The sequence below is a fragment of the Phlebotomus papatasi genome, chromosome 3, assembly GCF_024763615.1.
Source record: "Phlebotomus papatasi isolate M1 chromosome 3, Ppap_2.1, whole genome shotgun sequence".
Lineage (NCBI taxonomy): Eukaryota > Metazoa > Arthropoda > Insecta > Diptera > Psychodidae > Phlebotomus > Phlebotomus papatasi.
The window spans coordinates 25,334,064-25,350,967 of record NC_077224.1 but is presented as its reverse complement, the minus strand read 5'-3'; the positions used below and the strand labels follow the sequence as shown (position 1 = coordinate 25,350,967).

General features: G+C 37.4%; 2 protein-coding genes across 3 annotated transcripts in view; one reads left to right on the top strand and one right to left on the bottom strand.

The window, feature by feature from the left end:
* LOC129808331 (uncharacterized) overlaps window positions 1–9,428 on the top strand; it is a 164,024-nt gene extending 154,596 nt beyond the window's left edge. For both annotated transcript variants that reach the window (XM_055858180.1, XM_055858181.1), the window contains exons 8-10: window positions 4,121–4,186; window positions 4,279–4,537; window positions 8,307–9,428. In XM_055858180.1, coding sequence (XP_055714155.1) covers window positions 4,121–4,186; window positions 4,279–4,537; window positions 8,307–9,185 — 1,204 coding nt within the window. In that variant the 3' untranslated portion in view covers window positions 9,186–9,428. The remainder of the gene's footprint in view (window positions 1–4,120; window positions 4,187–4,278; window positions 4,538–8,306) is intronic.
* Window positions 9,429–9,866: 438 nt separating this feature from the next.
* Window positions 9,867–15,797, bottom strand: LOC129805225 (uncharacterized). The gene is made up of 3 exons (XM_055852998.1): window positions 14,696–15,797; window positions 10,482–14,416; window positions 9,867–9,890 (listed from the first exon to the last, which is right to left on the bottom strand). The coding sequence occupies exons 1-3, from the start codon at window positions 15,795–15,797 to the stop codon at window positions 9,867–9,869; spliced, it is 5,061 nt and encodes a 1,686-aa protein (XP_055708973.1).
* Window positions 15,798–16,904: the final 1,107 nt, after the last annotated feature.

The following is a 16,904-nucleotide window of genomic DNA, read 5'->3' as shown; positions in this document are numbered from 1 at the left end:
ACTTAAGCAATTTATCTATGGATACTACCCCCTTTCCCCACCCTTCCTTCCAGTAGCTTCCATACAAAATGTGAACTTTTTTCATTTTAACTTTCCTCTGAGAAGAAGTAGAAAGCTAAAACTTGGTATGAGGTCAAAGTTTATGAAAGGTTCTTTAACCATGCATATAGGCTCCTCGCATCACCACTCCTTCTTGTAGCCCCCATACAAAATAATGACTTTTTCCACTATAACTCCTCTGTGAAAAGAAATCGTCAGTTAAATCAGCACTTGTCGTAACTTCCTTTTGACAACTTTTCAGGAGACGAAATTTTCAGTTCAATACTATTTTTCTTAAAAATGAGCCCCGAATGCGATACTTTTGAGTCAAAATAATAAAAGTGGCACTAATAAACTGTAAGTTAACTCGAGAAAATCCTTATAAAATTTTTTAAAAGCTTCAATATTGAGGAATATGTTAGAAGAAACACAATAATATTTTATCGTAACTTCCATCGTTTATAAAGCCATAACTTCCAATGTATGGAGATTCTGGAAGTTACGACAATTTTCTAAAATGCATTATATCAATTTGAATTGTTCAAATGTGTGTGGAATGTATCTTAAAGTTGTAAATTTGTCATAAAAAGGCATTTTTATTAGAAAATCAAAAAAAAAATTTCAAAAACGGGAAATCGAAAAATTTTGATTTTTCAACTGTTTATAAGTATTGTGGATGTGGAGTACTGTATTCCCTGATAAATTGAACTCAAAATTTTGAGTTTAACTGGTATTTTTCCTTTTTTGAAAATGTTGTTAAAATTTGAATATTTTTTTAAAAAAATAAGCGCAAATGTGGAAGCTCGCCTTTTCAGGGAATGTAGTACTCAATGTTACTGATCAACAGTAAAAAAATGAAAATTTTTGAGAATGGGGTTTTTGAGAAAAATTAATTTTTAAATTTTTTCAAAAAAAAATTAAAAGACGGTTACAAAAAAACTTGAGCAGATAATACGGAAACTAGTATATCGTTTTAAAGAGTATAAAATTATCTTTTAAATGAAAGAAAGAGTAAGAAGAAATCTCAACCCGTTCGCGAGATAGAGCATTTTGAAATATTTGCCAAAAATCTGAATTGACGAATGAAGCGCGAGACGCCATCTTTGACGCCATGTGTCTCCGGCCAGGAATTTTTTTGGGCGAAAAAAATAGGGGTATATTATTTTATCGTGTACTTTAACATATGTAAAATTCAAAAACATCTAAGACCATGAACCCGCGATTTGCGATTTTCTCGGTCGTCTTGAGATGGATCGGTCCAAATATATAAATAAATAAATCACAGTTAGAAAAATAAGTCAAAATATGTAATGATTCTACTGAAATCGATGAATACAATGAGGCTATATCTCTCTATAACACAATAAAAGTATCAGACATATGTATACATATTATAAAATCATTAAAATCGGTTGAATAGTTTCGGAACTTAACACATTTCTTATTAATTGAAAATTTTGATAACTTGGAGCGCTTGCGGTCGACTTGTAAAGTTATATATACCGTCATTTTGCAGAATTTTTCGAGAACTTTCGATTAAGTATCCAGTGATCTAATTCGGTTGATAAATCTCTAAGATATAAGATTTAAAGTTTTGACTTTGAGCCATCATGTTTCAGTGTCCTTCTACGCATGTTATGCATTGTAAATACATATCGCACATTGAATATTACAACGGCGGATCTCGGTTTTTGTCAATTTTGAGTTATTGCTGTTTTCTGATAGGAAATTTATTAAATATTCATTATATTTAATAATCTCAACAACTTTGTTAGAAATATTTTTCATAATTTTGAGTATTTGTCAAGCTTGCAGAACAAAAATAGTATAAAAGTGGCGTATAATTATTTCCCTGAGTGTTTTTAGTGTTACAATGGCGTTATCTGAGGAATCATACGCCACTATTCCACTGACCATGAATCCTACGCTACGGTATCACTAAACGGCATTCATTTTTTGACATTTTGAGGAATAAAGTGACAACATAACCTAGTTCGCTCGTGCAGTGCAGTAGTGGATTGTTTTGTAGAGAGTAATTGCATGATGGAAACGGTTTACAATGGACCACTGTCTCTAAAAAACTCAAAGAAACGTGATCTTATTTCTTTGTGTGAGGGAAATCTTATTCCAAAAAAAAACACCAAACATTTTATCAAAATCTTGACTATATTGTAAAAGTAAATATTCGAAACTTGACTTTTTTATATAAAAAATGTCAATTGTATATAGAGTACAAAGAGATCTGAAGAAATGAAATGGATTCATGGACAAATAAAATAAAATATAAATAAAATACACTACTTTTCATTATTTATTTTTAATTTCAATGGGTCTATGATTTTCAAAATTAATTTATGGTCGAACAACAAAAGAAATATTGTTGAAATCCAATAAAAAATAATTCTATTAAAATTAAAATTACTAAACAAGAGGCGTATCTTAAAATCATTGTCTGGATTTTTAGTATTACAGTGACGTACAATTTTGGCAATTTTGCCGCATAAGTGTAAAAGTGACGGATCATTTTTTAATTTTTTAAATAACTATATTTTTGGGTAATAAAAGTCCAATATTTCGAGTTCCACATATGTGCTCTATCCAGTGGAATCATATACAAACAATCTTTAAAATTTGTAAATGAAAATAAGAAAATATTATGAAATTTAGTTTTTGAGGCCGTCTCCTGAAAAATGCTGAAATCTGACATCCGCCATTGTAATATTCAATGTGCGATATGCTTTTATCTCAATTTTGAGAATATGCAGTCCTTTAATATATTTTATGTTACAATTTATTCTTTCCCTTAAAAAAGACATTATAAATGCGCTCATTTCATATAAGAGATTATTTTTCTTCTGCGAAAATAGTTTCTTTGCTCTAGAAATTTTTCTCCGTGGTTTAGAACTTTGGTCCCGGAACAAAGGTTGTTATGTTACCTATACCATCATGGCCCATTCAATGATATAGGTCTCATTGGTGGTCGCACCATAGACAACTTTTGCCCATTGTCCTTTAGATAAATTATTCCTTTTCTTCAAACTTTTTTTCTGAGTACCAGGATAAAGAACTTAAATGTAAAAGTCTTTTATAAGACCTTTAGAGTGCACCAATTATGAAGTTCATTTATTACCGAATAAGAATTGATTCAGTTTCAATTGTAGAGCGTATGACCTATTCGACACATTTCAACCCAGTCGACAGCCATAATCCACCAATCCTAATCCTTCAGTTTTCCAATTTTCCTCTATAAGTTTGTACTTCTACGTCATGTGAGCCCCATCAGGGCTTACATAATGGTGTCACTATTAATCGCTCTACAATTCTACAAAACAATATAAAAGAGGTTTGGTTCTTGGAGTATGAGTGCTCAGACTTTGATGTTACAGTGGACTCTCTCTCAATCGGGCATATGAGGTAAAATGTCATCCAAAATATCGATAGATTTGGGCGTCAAAATCCTTGTAAATTCCACAAAAAGTGCTCAATTATAAAGAATCATGATAAAATAAGAGGAACTACAGCGAATTTGAGCAAAATTGCTTCGCAATTAAACGTGAAAATTATCAACAAAATTTTGCACCCGATTGAAAAGGAGCCGATTGAGCGAGAGGCTACTGTATACTAATTTGAAAATAATTTTTCATTAATCCTTATCAAACTCAAAAAAAGTATTGTAATAAAATTTGCGTTTTAAAAAAGAGAAAAAGAGAGAGAAGTAAAAAAAAGAATAAGCTTTTATTTTTGCAATTCTTGCAAAATTATGATGAAGAAGTCCTTATATTTGATGACTCTAAATTTAACTGGAATCATCCTCCAATTTCTAGAATAGGAGAACTGTTCAAGCACCGTAAATATCTACTTGATATTGTAGGATAAAAACAACTTGAGTAGAAGAGAAAGAAAGGGTCATGGGAATAACAGAAAAGAGAAAATCCATCGAGATGATATTTCTGTGACATTAACATTGTGACAATGGGAATGGGAATTAGAAATAGTCCCTGACAAACTAATAAATGTCAATATTTGAGTCCCAACACTCTCCAAACGATAATATTTACACTCATTCTCTCTTGTCCTGCAGAAGTCGCAGATCTCGCTCCATAAATTCCGTCACCTCATCCAATAGCGGTAGGGATCGACACAACAGGTGAGGGAAGCTAACAAAATCCCCTCTTACCCTTAACCCCAGATAACCCCCCAACAAAGGCTTCAATGTTGATTTAACTTGCCTCTTTGTAGCAATGCTTCGCAGACAACAACAAATGACCTGGCCATGGACACGGAGCAGGGAGATGGAGCAACGGCCTACAAAGTGGCCATGCTCGGTGCCTCGGGCGTCGGAAAGACAGCCCTCACGTACCAATTCACCACATCAGAATATATCTGTGCATATGACCTCAGCCTGGACGACGATTATGGCCAGAAGACGGTCTCTGTGCTGCTGGACGGACAGGAGACGGACCTAGAGATCATTGACCACCCCGCATGTGAAATGTCTGTGAGTATCACAAAAACCAAAACCCCTATAAAAAATCATAGGATAGAGAATCTTGCCACAATCAGAAAATTTTGGTTATGAACATTACAAAATTTGTAGATTAAAGGTTTTAGGTTATGTAATTTGAGGTTAGAACTTCACAAAAAAATTCCCCATTAAATTTGAAAATAATGCTTGAAAGCACATTTTCTTAGAACTTCCAATCGATTCCCAAAAATTTCCTTCAGTGAATCTTTTGAATGTAACGCAAAGTTAACACCTTTCATCAATGTGATCTTCTTGTCATAGAAAGTTTCTACAGAAATTTCAAGTTACACAGCTTCTTAAATTAACCCTTTGCTTTGAATTGAAGCTCCACGGTACCATAAAACTTCAGCTTCCCCCTGGAATAAACATTCGGGTTATTTCCCAACAGAAATTCAATCTCGTTCAATACCTATGAGGAACTTCTAAATATATAGCAGAAAGTTTAAAAGTTTGATGAAAAAAATAAAGGAGAAATTGGGTGCACAACTTAAGGGGGAAGGTTTTGAAAAACTATACTACTATTTTATAAAGATATAAATAAATAAGCAGTAAATTAGATATTTAAGCAGTAATAAAATAATTTTCATTTGTAGATCATTTAAAACGACCTGTTAAATATTTTATTATGTCCTAGAAAATAGCTTAAAATTTTCAAGAAAGATTACTATTTTTTATTATTTAGAAATTTATTGTAAATTCGAGAAAGGTAAACCATTTACGGGTAGGGGACCGTGTCCATGCTAGTAGGATCCCAAGCTTAGTAATGACTAAATTTTTCCAATGTTTCTAAATAAATGTGACTCCGCAATATATTTTTAGTTTTTAAAATATGGGTGCGATAAGTAACATTTATTGGGGCACATAGGAAAAATTTAGTCATTACGTAGCTTGGGATCGTACGAAGCATGAGCACTTTTCCCTACTTTACCGATTCATTAACAATTGAAAGCGATGCAATAGGGTGAAAAATTTGAAAACCTTTCCAAAATATCAAAATTTAAGCAATTCCCTTGCAAAATAAACCCTTTGGGGTAATTGAGCCTAAACCTTCGATAATTAGAAATGTCGAATTTTTCGGTTACAGTTATCTAAGAACGAAATATTCAGCTGGAATACCTCCAAAACATATCCAAAAATTAATGAAATCGCTAAGTTACAAAAATTCCAGTGATTACAAGTGAGATTCTTCTTCACCTCAAGACTAAAAACACCTTTTTAGTCTTGCCCAGAGCTTTCGGTCCAGATATGGACCTTCTTCAGTGGTCAACTAAGACTATGTATGATTAAGTCTACCACTGAAGAAGGTCCATATCTGGACCCAAATGACCCGCCCACCCCTTCTAACACCTCCAAAAACATGTTTTTTTAAATTTGCAAAAAATTGGCCCTGGCGATTTCGTTCATTTTTGGATATGTGTTAGAGATAGTCTACCTAAATATTTCTTCCTTCGACACCTATCACCGGAAAAATCGCCATCTTGAATTATTGAAGGTCAAAGGTCAATCACCCTGGAGCGCCTAATTTTCAACGGATTTGGACAAATTTGGACATTTTTGAAAGATCTTTTAATTCTGAATCCGACTGCATCAGTCACAATCGGTGATGGATCGGGAAAGTAATGATAATAGCCCTATTTAAAAAAATACTGGTTCTCGCACTTTTTCAGTCTTTTCACCCATATAAAATTCAAACAGTAAAAGATATCAACTTCCGGTTTTCGATGACCCCTCCTCCAATGACGTTATCTCTAACCCATCCTCTTTAGTGTTTCCCTCACCCTTTTCGTACGTTCCCTAAACCCCAACACTAGGCAAAAAATAAGGTTTTTTAATTTTGAAAAAAATGGCCCTGGCGATTTCGTTCATTTTTGGAAATGTTTTGGAGGTAGTCCAGCTGAACATTTCGTCCTTAGACACCTTTTACCGGAAAAAATCTCCATCTTGAATTATTGAAGGTCGAAAGCCTAATTTTCATCCGATTTGTTCAATTATTTAATTAAAAAGTTATGATTTTTTTAAACCTTTTTCTTGTAAAATTTTCAACATCAAGATGGTTTTGTGGTGATTTATAGACAAATTAAATTCGACAATAATTATGCACCATAAAAAATTGCGAAAAGGTATATAAGGCAGAACTCTTTCTCGGGAGTTTGAGCATTTCGTAAAGCCTGGGACGCTTTGCCACCCCTTTTTAAACAGTTATCCGTATCGGGATCCCGGATCTAGAATAGCCAGGTTAACAGCCCAAGCTTGTAGATTCTCCGCCATTTTATGAAGATGTTCGCGGTCGATCCCAAGGCGATTCAGGCAAAGATCCTGAATTTGATTCAAACACCTTATCCTAGGTCTGCCCTCAGGTCGACGCCTCTTCGCAACGGTTTGCATAGCCTTTCTGGTCCTGGTCATGATCCGTCTTGGTCTACCTGTCCCGCCTGTCCTTATGGCAAACCAATTATCCACTGATGGATTTTTGGGCAAACAGTATTGCCGATGCATTTTGCAAATGAGAGATGCAATCTGTGACATAAGCACAGCGGTTCCTACTTAAGGAATCTTTTACGACCATGGACAGATTATTTCGAAATATTTCTTGGATAAATTTCTGTTGAGGAATTTATTCTCTAATGGCATTTTTGCCGAAGAGAATTCGAACTAGACTCTTCAGCTACACGGAGCCGTTACACAAACCTATTTCGCGAGTAACGGAATTTTACTGTATCACAAAATCTCAACATTTCTCTGCCCTCAATACCACAATATTTTAACCTGGAATAGTCAGAACAGGCGAAAAAATAACATCAGTCTGTTGAAAATTTTCCTTGGAATACTTGTAAAATTTTATCGAGGTAAAATTTGCGTCAGTAAAACGTTAGTTTTCCTATCGTGATTGCTATTAGATGGAACATTGTATGCCACTGCAATATCATTTTTCTGTGTGCGAATTCGACTACTTGGTTACTTGAATCATAAAACTTATGCTGTAGGGTAAGTGTGCCAAATTTCCGTATAGTTGCATGCAAGCGACAAAGTCTCGAGTTTGAAATGTAATATTTTAAAATTGTAAAATGTAATAAAAATTGAATATTTGTGTTACTCTTTTATAAGGAGTATTGCTTGAAACCTTGCAGACAGTTTACCATCTCTATTTTCTCTAAAATCATTCTTAACACATTTTAAAATGAATAAAAATGTAGACATAGCATTTGTGGCCTATTTCGGCCACCTTCATTCTCATAATTCCTTGCCCTTCCAGAACTCTTTCAATGTTTTTTTCAGATCATCTTGCTCGTCGAAGCGACATTTTTTGTTATTTTTTTTGCATTGTACAATCTCAAGAGTATCCAAAAACTAAAAATTCATGGAAATTAGAGGAACAAAAAATATGGCCGAAATTGCAAGCTGGCCGGAATTTGGCACACTTACTCTATCCTTTTATCTACTTAAGCAACTTTCTGTTGCTAGATTCTACATTATTCAAGATAAGAAAAAGTAAAAGAGTTTAAAGTAATTTATTTTTACGGTCATCAGTGATAACCTTCCTCCTTTAATTCATCGAAATATCTTTTGAATGTCTAACAGTTAATTAAAGATCTCTAGAAATCAATCAAGCAAAATAAAAGTCTGGACTGAGTTATTCATTTGTATTCAAGAGAGTAACTCTTCAAGTTCCTAACTTCGACCTACTTTAACTGATGGTTTGGGAAGATTTGATGAGTGATTGAATGAACTTATTATCTTGCAGACAGAGGCCTTCTGCTCAACATACAACATTGATATCTTCGTGGTTGTGTACTCAGTCGTAGACAGGAAGACCTTTAAGGCGGCCGAGAAGGTCCTTCACTATCTGCGAGACAATGAGATGCTGCTCACCCGTGGAGCCATTTTGGTTGGGAACAAAACGGACCTCGAGAGGCATCGAGAAGTGCCCACGCAAGGGGGAAGACGCCTGGCCAAGGATGTCAGCTGTAAATTCATTGAAACATCAAGTGGACTGGATCACAATGTGGATGAACTCTTGGTGGGTATCGTGGCCCAAGTTAAACTCAATCCACAGCGACTGAGCAATTTGACTGAGGAACAGAGGCAAGGACTGAGGCTATCCGGGGGTCCTGGAAGTTCAGCAGCAATGGCCCGGGCAAAGGAAGAGGAAGCAACTAAGAAACTCATCAGAAAGCGTCAAGGAGCTCACTCGAGCGGACCACTGAATGCTGTGGATTTGCACACCTTGAAAAATTCCTTCGAGAATAAGGAGAACATCCCTAAAAGGACAAGGAATCGACAGAGACAACAAACATCCCAGAAAAGTGGACTCAATGAGGAAGATGAAGACAACAAATCCACCAGTTCAAGTGTCTCCTCGGCCAGCTCATCATCTATTGACGAAAATGAGATGAATCTGCTGTCACAGGGTTCCACAAGTTGCTCCTCAACGCCAACAAAGCATCCCTCAAACACCTGCGAGACCAAGTCCGGCAAGAAAAAGAACTTAGCAGCCGAAAAGGCCGTTGCTAGGTTCTCAAATCGCACAAAACTCTTTTTAACGTCATTCTTGAAATTCAAGAAGAACTTGAGAGTCAAGAGACGAAATTCCAACAGTTGCAGTGATTTATTCGTCATTTAAACCCGAGATGTAAGCCGTGGCGGCGACAAAAAGCGGCAACTTATAAGACGTACTGCACTTAAGAATTCCAAAAAAAATGAATAAAATGGTTTTCATTTAAAACGGTTTGAAAATCTTGCGAAATTGAGAAAAAAATCTTAAGAAAATTTTACAGCAATCGAAAGAAAAAACGTACTATTTTTGTATTGATCGTCATTTTAAAAATTAAAAACAAAGAAAAACGTAGCATAAAAAACAAACAAATGAAATAATAAGCTACCAAATCCCAAGGTTTCATGCGCGATAATAAATCATCAGAACGTTAAAACCTCAATTTGACCAAAAAAGTAATAGGTTAATAAAACCAGAAAAAGAATATCTTGATAAATACGACTAACCAAGATTAAATCCACAGAGAGCCTATTTTGAAAAAATAGCCTCAAATCGATTTAATAAATTTTTATTTTCCAAAACATTCCGAAACCTATCTAGGTTAGGTTAATACTCTTTCTGATGGTAACCTTTCCTTTAAAAAAAAATTGTAATAAAAAACATTAAGAACGTTTATTTTTTCATAAATTGTCTTAATTTTCAGTGTTTTATGAATTTTTTTATGTCTTTTTCTTGTTTTATAAATCTATTTGATGAGGATTTACCTATAATTTATAGAAGAACCACCGAAAATATCAATCACCAGCCCTTCTACTTCTGCAGATAGTCTCTCACCTATTAAATTACAAGACAAAAACCGCTGGTAACTTGTTATGATGCCCTTTGGCCACCTCAGTGACGTGCTCACCTATTAAAAACACAGAAACTATTACAATCCGATCGAGTAGGATCAAAGTTTCTTTCCTCTGCTGCTGCAACTCTCCAAGGATTTCACTGGACAATTTCCGGAATTAAAAACACTTTTATTTTCACAGAAATTATAATTTTATTCTTCACCTCGTGGATCACTTGTCTACTCACATGGAATTTTTGCCAAAGACTGGTCAAACTGTATTTTTTATACGGAAGTACCGATTGCGGTATTCAATGAGAGAGTGAAGATGATCTACAGGTTTTTGATAAATGCAATATTACCCAAGGGAACTTCAAAAAAGCCTAAAGTTATACAATCATGTAAATTTAAATTTCAAATTCTTAACATCACTCCCCCTTTTTGAAGTTTACGTTTAGAATAATAAATTTTAGACCTTTTTTGTTTAACCTAAGAAAATGCAAAGACGCAATTTAATTTATTTCATTATCACGAACTGGTAATTTTATTAATTTTGTAATGGGTCTTGAAAAAGATTTGCCCTTGACTTTTACCTGTGCCACTCTCACCCTATTATCCTTGCCAGGAAAAACTTTCTCCACTAGACCCATTGGCCAATCCAAATTAGGTGCAATGTCTGATTTAACCAAAACAACGTCTCCTGGTTCGATATTGGGAGAGTCTCGGTTCCAGCAATGTCTCTGTTGCAACGTATGAAGATAGTCTCTCTTCCATCGGGTCATGAAATCGTGTTGCAGCTTGGTACATAATTCCCATCTATGCAAACGATCCGTCCTCTCTAGATCTTGTTGAACAACTGGTAGCTGTGTGAGAGCTCCCCCTGTAAGGAAGTCTCCAGGTGTCAAACTGGTTGGGTCTTGTGGGTCATCTGTGAGAGCAACTAGGGGTCTGCTGTTCAATACTGCTTCGATCTGGATGATCACAGTGTTCAGCTCCTCGTAAGTCAAAGACACATTTCCAACAATTCGTGAGAGATGATATTTGAAGGATTTAACGGCAGCCTCCCACAAGCCACCTTGATGTGGGGCACCCGGAGTGTTGAAGTGCCACTGAACGTGTAGCTTTGATGCGAAGTCTGACAGCTCTTGTTGAGCCTGACGATTCCTGAGCAACCTTCGTAACTCCTTCTCTCCCCCGACAAGGTTAGTGCCATTGTCGCTATAGATATGTGCTGGTAGACCCCGTCGTGCGACAAATCGTTTGAATGCAGCAATAAAGGCGTGCGTTGTTAACGAAGTAATGAGTTCGAGATGAACGGCCTTGACTGTCATGCAGACAAAGACTGCCACATATGACTTTTCTTGCACACCACCTCTGGGGGCCCTTTTGATCATAATATGGCCCGTAAAATCGATCCCCGTATAACGGAATGGGCGAGTAAAAGATACTCTCGAAGGTGGAAGGTCACCCATCAACTGCTGAGATTTTGGAGGCTTTAATCGTATGCATTTCACGCAAGAATGAATGATGCGCTTCACAGTATTTCTCCCGTTTAAAGGCCAATATCTTCTTCTCAGCGACGCTAGCGTGAGCTGTGGCCCAGCATGTAGAAGCCGTTGATGTTCACGTAGCGCGAGTAAATCCGAAAGTTTTCCTTTTGGCAAAATTATGGGATGTCGAAGATCAAAATCCTCCGAAGACAGGCTTAATCGTCCACCAACTCGTAAGATTCCTTGAGGATCCATAAAGGGACGCAGTTTTCGCATAGGGCTAGGCAACGAATTCAGGCGGTTAGCCTTGACCAAATCACGAACATTTTTCAAGTGCCTTTTCTGATCCCACTTTAATATGCGAACTTCCGCTTCTTCTAACTCTGTGACCTGCAAATTCTCAGGAAAAATCATAACAGAATTTCGGGTTCGGCGTATTCTCATGCTCTTGAAAATGGCAACTGCTCGAAAAATCCATGCAAGAACTCTACTGATCCTCAAAAATGAACCATGGTGTTCCAACAGACGATCGTAAACAATCATGTCTGGATCCACTGTAGTTGATAATCCCATACCCGCCAAAGTCTCCGAACAACACAGGTTGGGTTTTCCCGGACAAAATTCTTGAGGCCAATTTTCTTCCGTCTTCAGCAACCACTCAGGTCCACTCCACCACAACTTATTAGAGGCAAGTGCCTTGACTCTGCTACCACGTGAAAGGACATCTGCGGGATTATGCGACGTAGGCACATGTCGCCATTGGGATGCTGTTGACAAACTCAGAATTTTGGATACCCGATGCCGTACAAATACCTCTCTTGGACGATTTGGCGAATGTATTTGATGCAGGATAACCATTGCATCAGTCCAAAAGAAACATCTTTCTATTCCCAATGATTTTGAGACAGCGTTCATTACTTGCGTGGCTAATTCTGCTCCACTGAGTTCTGCCTTTGGTATCGTCAATGTAATTTTTGTAGGAGTCGCACCCTTCTTTGATGGGATTGGCATGAGCCTGGACTTCGAAACCAATAAACTTGACGACCGAGAGGTATGAGTATCTTCGCAGACCAAATAAATTGAGACTCCATAAGCGGTTTTCGAAGCATCGCAAAATGCGTGGAGCTCACGATGACTTGGATTACTGATTGTGGATATCCATCTTGTGATTTGGATTTGTTCAATATCTGCTAAGTCCGCAACAAACATTTGCCACCTTTTTTCCAACACATTAGGGATTGGAGTGTCCCAATCAGCCTCAGTCTCCCATACGTCTTGCAGAATGATTTTTGCTATTGTGACAATCGGTCCGATTAGTCCACACGGATCAAAGATTCTTGCAATCGTTGAAAGAATATAGCGTTTCGTAGGATTTTCTCCGCTTGGTTGGTTGGTCACTCGAAAATGGAAAGCGTCTGTCTTTGGATTCCATAGGATACCCAAAGTTTTGGCTTCTTCATCTAAGACGAGTTCAGTGGAATTTGGAGTAATATCATCTTCTGGCTGTAGAACTTCTAACCTGTTAGTTCTGAATTTGGATAGCTTCATCCCTGCACCACCTAGAACATTTTCTAATTGATTTTTAGCATCTATGGCTTCGCCTATGGTTGGGGCAGAGAACAGGCAGTCATCCACATAGAAATTTTGAGTCAGGATTGAACAAGCCAAAGGAAATTCCGTTTTATTATCTGTGGCAATTTGATTTAGAACTCTAGTTGCTAAGTATGGAGATGCTGCTACACCAAAGCAAACGGTTCTGAACCGATAATCCACCATTTCTGAATTTTCAAACCAAACGAACCGATGGTAGTCTCGGTGTGAGGGATTCATGAGAACCTGTAGGTACATCTTAACAATATCACAGGTTAAGACGACCTCATGCAATCGAAATCTCCACAAGATTGACACCAGCGTTGGTTGAACCACTGGACAGGCCATCATACAATCATTCAAACTCCTCCCAGACTTTGTGCGTGAGCTAGCATTAAACACTATCCGTATCTTGGTAGTTGAGGAATCATTCTTGATCACGCCATGGTGAGGAAAGTAGTAAGATGGCTTCTGTAATTCATCGAAAGGAACTTTCTCAATAATATTGAGGCTCAAATATTCTTTGAATATCCCATCATACTGGTTCAGCAATGATGGGTTTTTTACCAATCTTCTATTCAAGTAGTTAAGCTGACGCACAGCAGCCACACGATTGTTATCTAGACCTTTCACATCATCTCTAAGTGGAAGTGACACTACATATCTTCCCTCTGGGTCCTGAAAGGTTGTGTCTTGGAAGTGTGCTTCAACTTCTTCATGTTCTGATTGAGCACCGAACTCTTTGGGGACATCCTCGATTTCCCAGAACCTTTTGAGTGTCCGATCTATGCTAGTCAATGTGGTAATGTTGCAAGAACCTACTACTGTATAATCTGTGGAATAGCACGGACCCACTACCAACCAGCCAAAAACACTGTGCTGGAGCATGGGAAGACCTTCTCCTAGAACGTGTTTTTCAAGCCCCAGGAATTGCCACGCATGGCTACCACCGATCAGCAAATCTACTTTCTGTCGCTTGAACCAGAGGGGGTCAGCTAACTGAAATTGTGGGGGTATTTGGATCCTACTGACATCTATCTCCCAATTCGGCTGCTCCCCAATGACTTTCATCATCACAAGACAATCCAATATATGGGTCTGGATTTCAGATTTGTCCTTGATCTGCAATCGAACCTGAGTTTCCTGTTGCGAGACTTGTGAAATTGACCCTACTCCGTCAACAATAAAATTTGTTCGGGTAAGTGGCAATTGTAACTTTTCGCACATGAAAGTGGAGATGATATTAATCTGGGATCCGGGGTCCAAGATAATTCGACAATATTCTTGGGTATTATTGTTGCCCAAAAGTTTTACAACAGCAGTTGCGAACAATACATGGGATCGCACCCCTCGTGATTTTCCCGCACAATTCAAACTAGTGGATGTTGAGGGACAGGGATTAGTACCAGTATCAGATGGGGTAGGGTTATCCAGTATTGAGAGTGGCACTGCAGTGGGATTTGGGCTTGTAAATGCATCATGAATCAAATGATTGTGTCTTTGCTTACAAACTTTACATGACTGATATGAACAATTTTTGATTTCATGACAATCGATAAGACAATTTTGGCAGAGCTTAAGATTTTTAACTGTTTCAAGTCTTTTCTTGGGTTGAAGACCCAAAAACTTCTTGCATTTATACAATCTATGTGGATTGACATTACAGTATTTGCAATTTTCGCGTTTCTGGTTTTCGGTTACATGAGAAGACACATGCTTTGACTTACTTGAGGACTGCTGCGGTGGACAGGACTCCATGTTCCGACACCTGGTGTTCAAGAAGTCATCAAAGTCCGCCCATGTAGGTGTAGACTGGGGCTTCTTTTCACTCCACAGTGTCCTGGTCTGATGGTCCACATGATTGAGAGTCCAGTGGATGAGCCAAGGGTCTCTTTCCGTGACTTGCAAAGCATTAATGGCCTCCAATGCTTGATTAGTAGATGATTGGAGTTTCCTTAGGGCTGAAGCATTCGGCTTAGAGATCACTTGTTGGCTTAAAAATGCATCCATATGTGCAGCGACTATCAACATTTTGTCATCATACCTCTTCACCAGGCGATTCCATGCAATATCGTAGTTCTCATCAGAGAACGGGAGTTTACTGAAGAGAGCCAAAGCCTCCCCATTGGTGTTACTCACAAGATATTGCATTTTTTGTGACTTTGTGAGCCGTGGGTTTTTATCGACAGAGGAGAGAAAAAGATTTTTGAAAGATTGCCAATCACAATATGAGCCCCCAAAAGAAGGAATTTTAATAGGCTCAAGTTTTGCCGATGACTCAGTAAAAAGAAGGTCAGTTTCGCTAAGAGAAGTATTAAGTTCCCTACGAGTCTCCAGCATTTTACTGAACTCCTCTCGCTGAACATCAAGAATTTCCTTAAGTCTAGACTCATCACTCAAGCGTTGCTGGCGCTGTTCTTTCAATTGTTTGCTCATTAAATTAAGCAAAGTCTCCAGACCTGAGCTTCCGGGGCCCGCTCCTTCTAAGCAAATAGAATCATCAGCGAGTGACCGTGGAGATTGCGATGAGATGGTTGCCAATAGCTTCGTAAATGCCATCTCAGTGACCATGCAGTCATCCAGAAAGCTCATCAATTCCTTTTGCTCTCTCTCTTTATCCTCCGGAGTGGTCGTGTCCTTGATAATTTCCATTTGGATTAATTGAAACTTTTGCTCCACCCGTCCAACCATATCACGGTGTGATACAATTTGCATCTCTGCATTATCTCTTTCAAGGAGGGTTGGATCATTCTGGAACTTCTCAAGCACCTTCTTGATGCTAGTAAGTTGTCCCTTGTAGGCACGTCTACTTAGTTCCTTTTCAGGCATCGTGAAATCAAATTGTTCCCTGAAGGCGACGTCGGACCAAATGATGAGGATTTACCTATAATTTATAGAAGAACCACCGAAAATATCAATCACCAGCCCTTCTACTTCTGCAGATAGTCTCTCACCTATTAAATTACAAGACAAAAACCGCTGGTAACTTGTTATGATGCCCTTTGGCCACCTCAGTGACGTGCTCACCTATTAAAAACACAGAAACTATTACAATCCGGCTCGAAGGACCAAATGATGAGGATTTACCTATAATTTATAGAAGAACCACCGAAAATATCAATCACCAGCCCTTCTACTTCTGCAGATAGTCTCTCACCTATTAAATTACAAGACAAAAACCGCTGGTAACTTGTTATGATGCCCTTTGACCACCTCAGTGACGTGCTCACCTATTAAAAACACAGAAACTATTACAATCCGATCGAGTAGGATCAAAGTTTCTTTCCTCTGCTGCTGCAACTCTCCAAGGATTTCACTGGACAATTTCCGGAATTAAAAACACTTTTATTTTCACAGAAATTATAATTTTATTCTTCACCTCGTGGATCACTTGTCTACTCACATGGAATTTTTGCCAAAGACTGGTCAAACTGTATTTTTTATACGGAAGTACCGATTGCGGTATTCAATGAGAGAGTGAAGATGATCTACAGGTTTTTGATAAATGCAATATTACCCAAGGGAACTTCAAAAAAGCCTAAAGTTATACAATCATGTAAATTTAAATTTCAAATTCTTAACACTATTCACAAGTAATTTTAACAAATGTGAGAGAATTATTCCGATTATACTTCAGAGATTCCACGAAAATTCAGAAATAATTCATTACTCAGCCATTACATGTTCCAAACTTTAAAAAAAAATACTCAAAAATCATTTTCTCACATTAAAAAAGTATGAAATCTCATGAAAGAGTAATGAGATTTGTTTAATTGAAAACTTTAGGTTATTTGTCGGAGAAATCGAATTTTCTAAAATACCACAACAACGCTCTGAACTATTAAACGGTAGGTGTGGATTTTGTTTCAGTGAAAACAAATAAATTTTTTCAATATTTGTAGGAAGTCTAATAATTTTGATTTTATCGATGATGGA

What these genes read in the sequence shown, in the direction of transcription:
- LOC129805225 (XM_055852998.1), bottom strand. Translation starts at nt 15,797, where the DNA reads ATGCCTGAAAAGGAACTAAGTAGACGTGCCTACAAGGGACAACTTACT. An exon ending in TCCACCGCAGCAGTCCTCAA is followed by an intron (nt 14,417 to 14,695) that starts GTAAGTCAAAGC and finishes ATCCCACTGCAG; the next exon opens with TGCCACTCTCAATACTGGAT. An exon ending in ATAGGGTGAGAGTGGCACAG is followed by an intron (nt 9,891 to 10,481) that starts GTAAAAGTCAAG and finishes GTAATTTAATAG; the next exon opens with GTGAGAGACTATCTGCAGAA.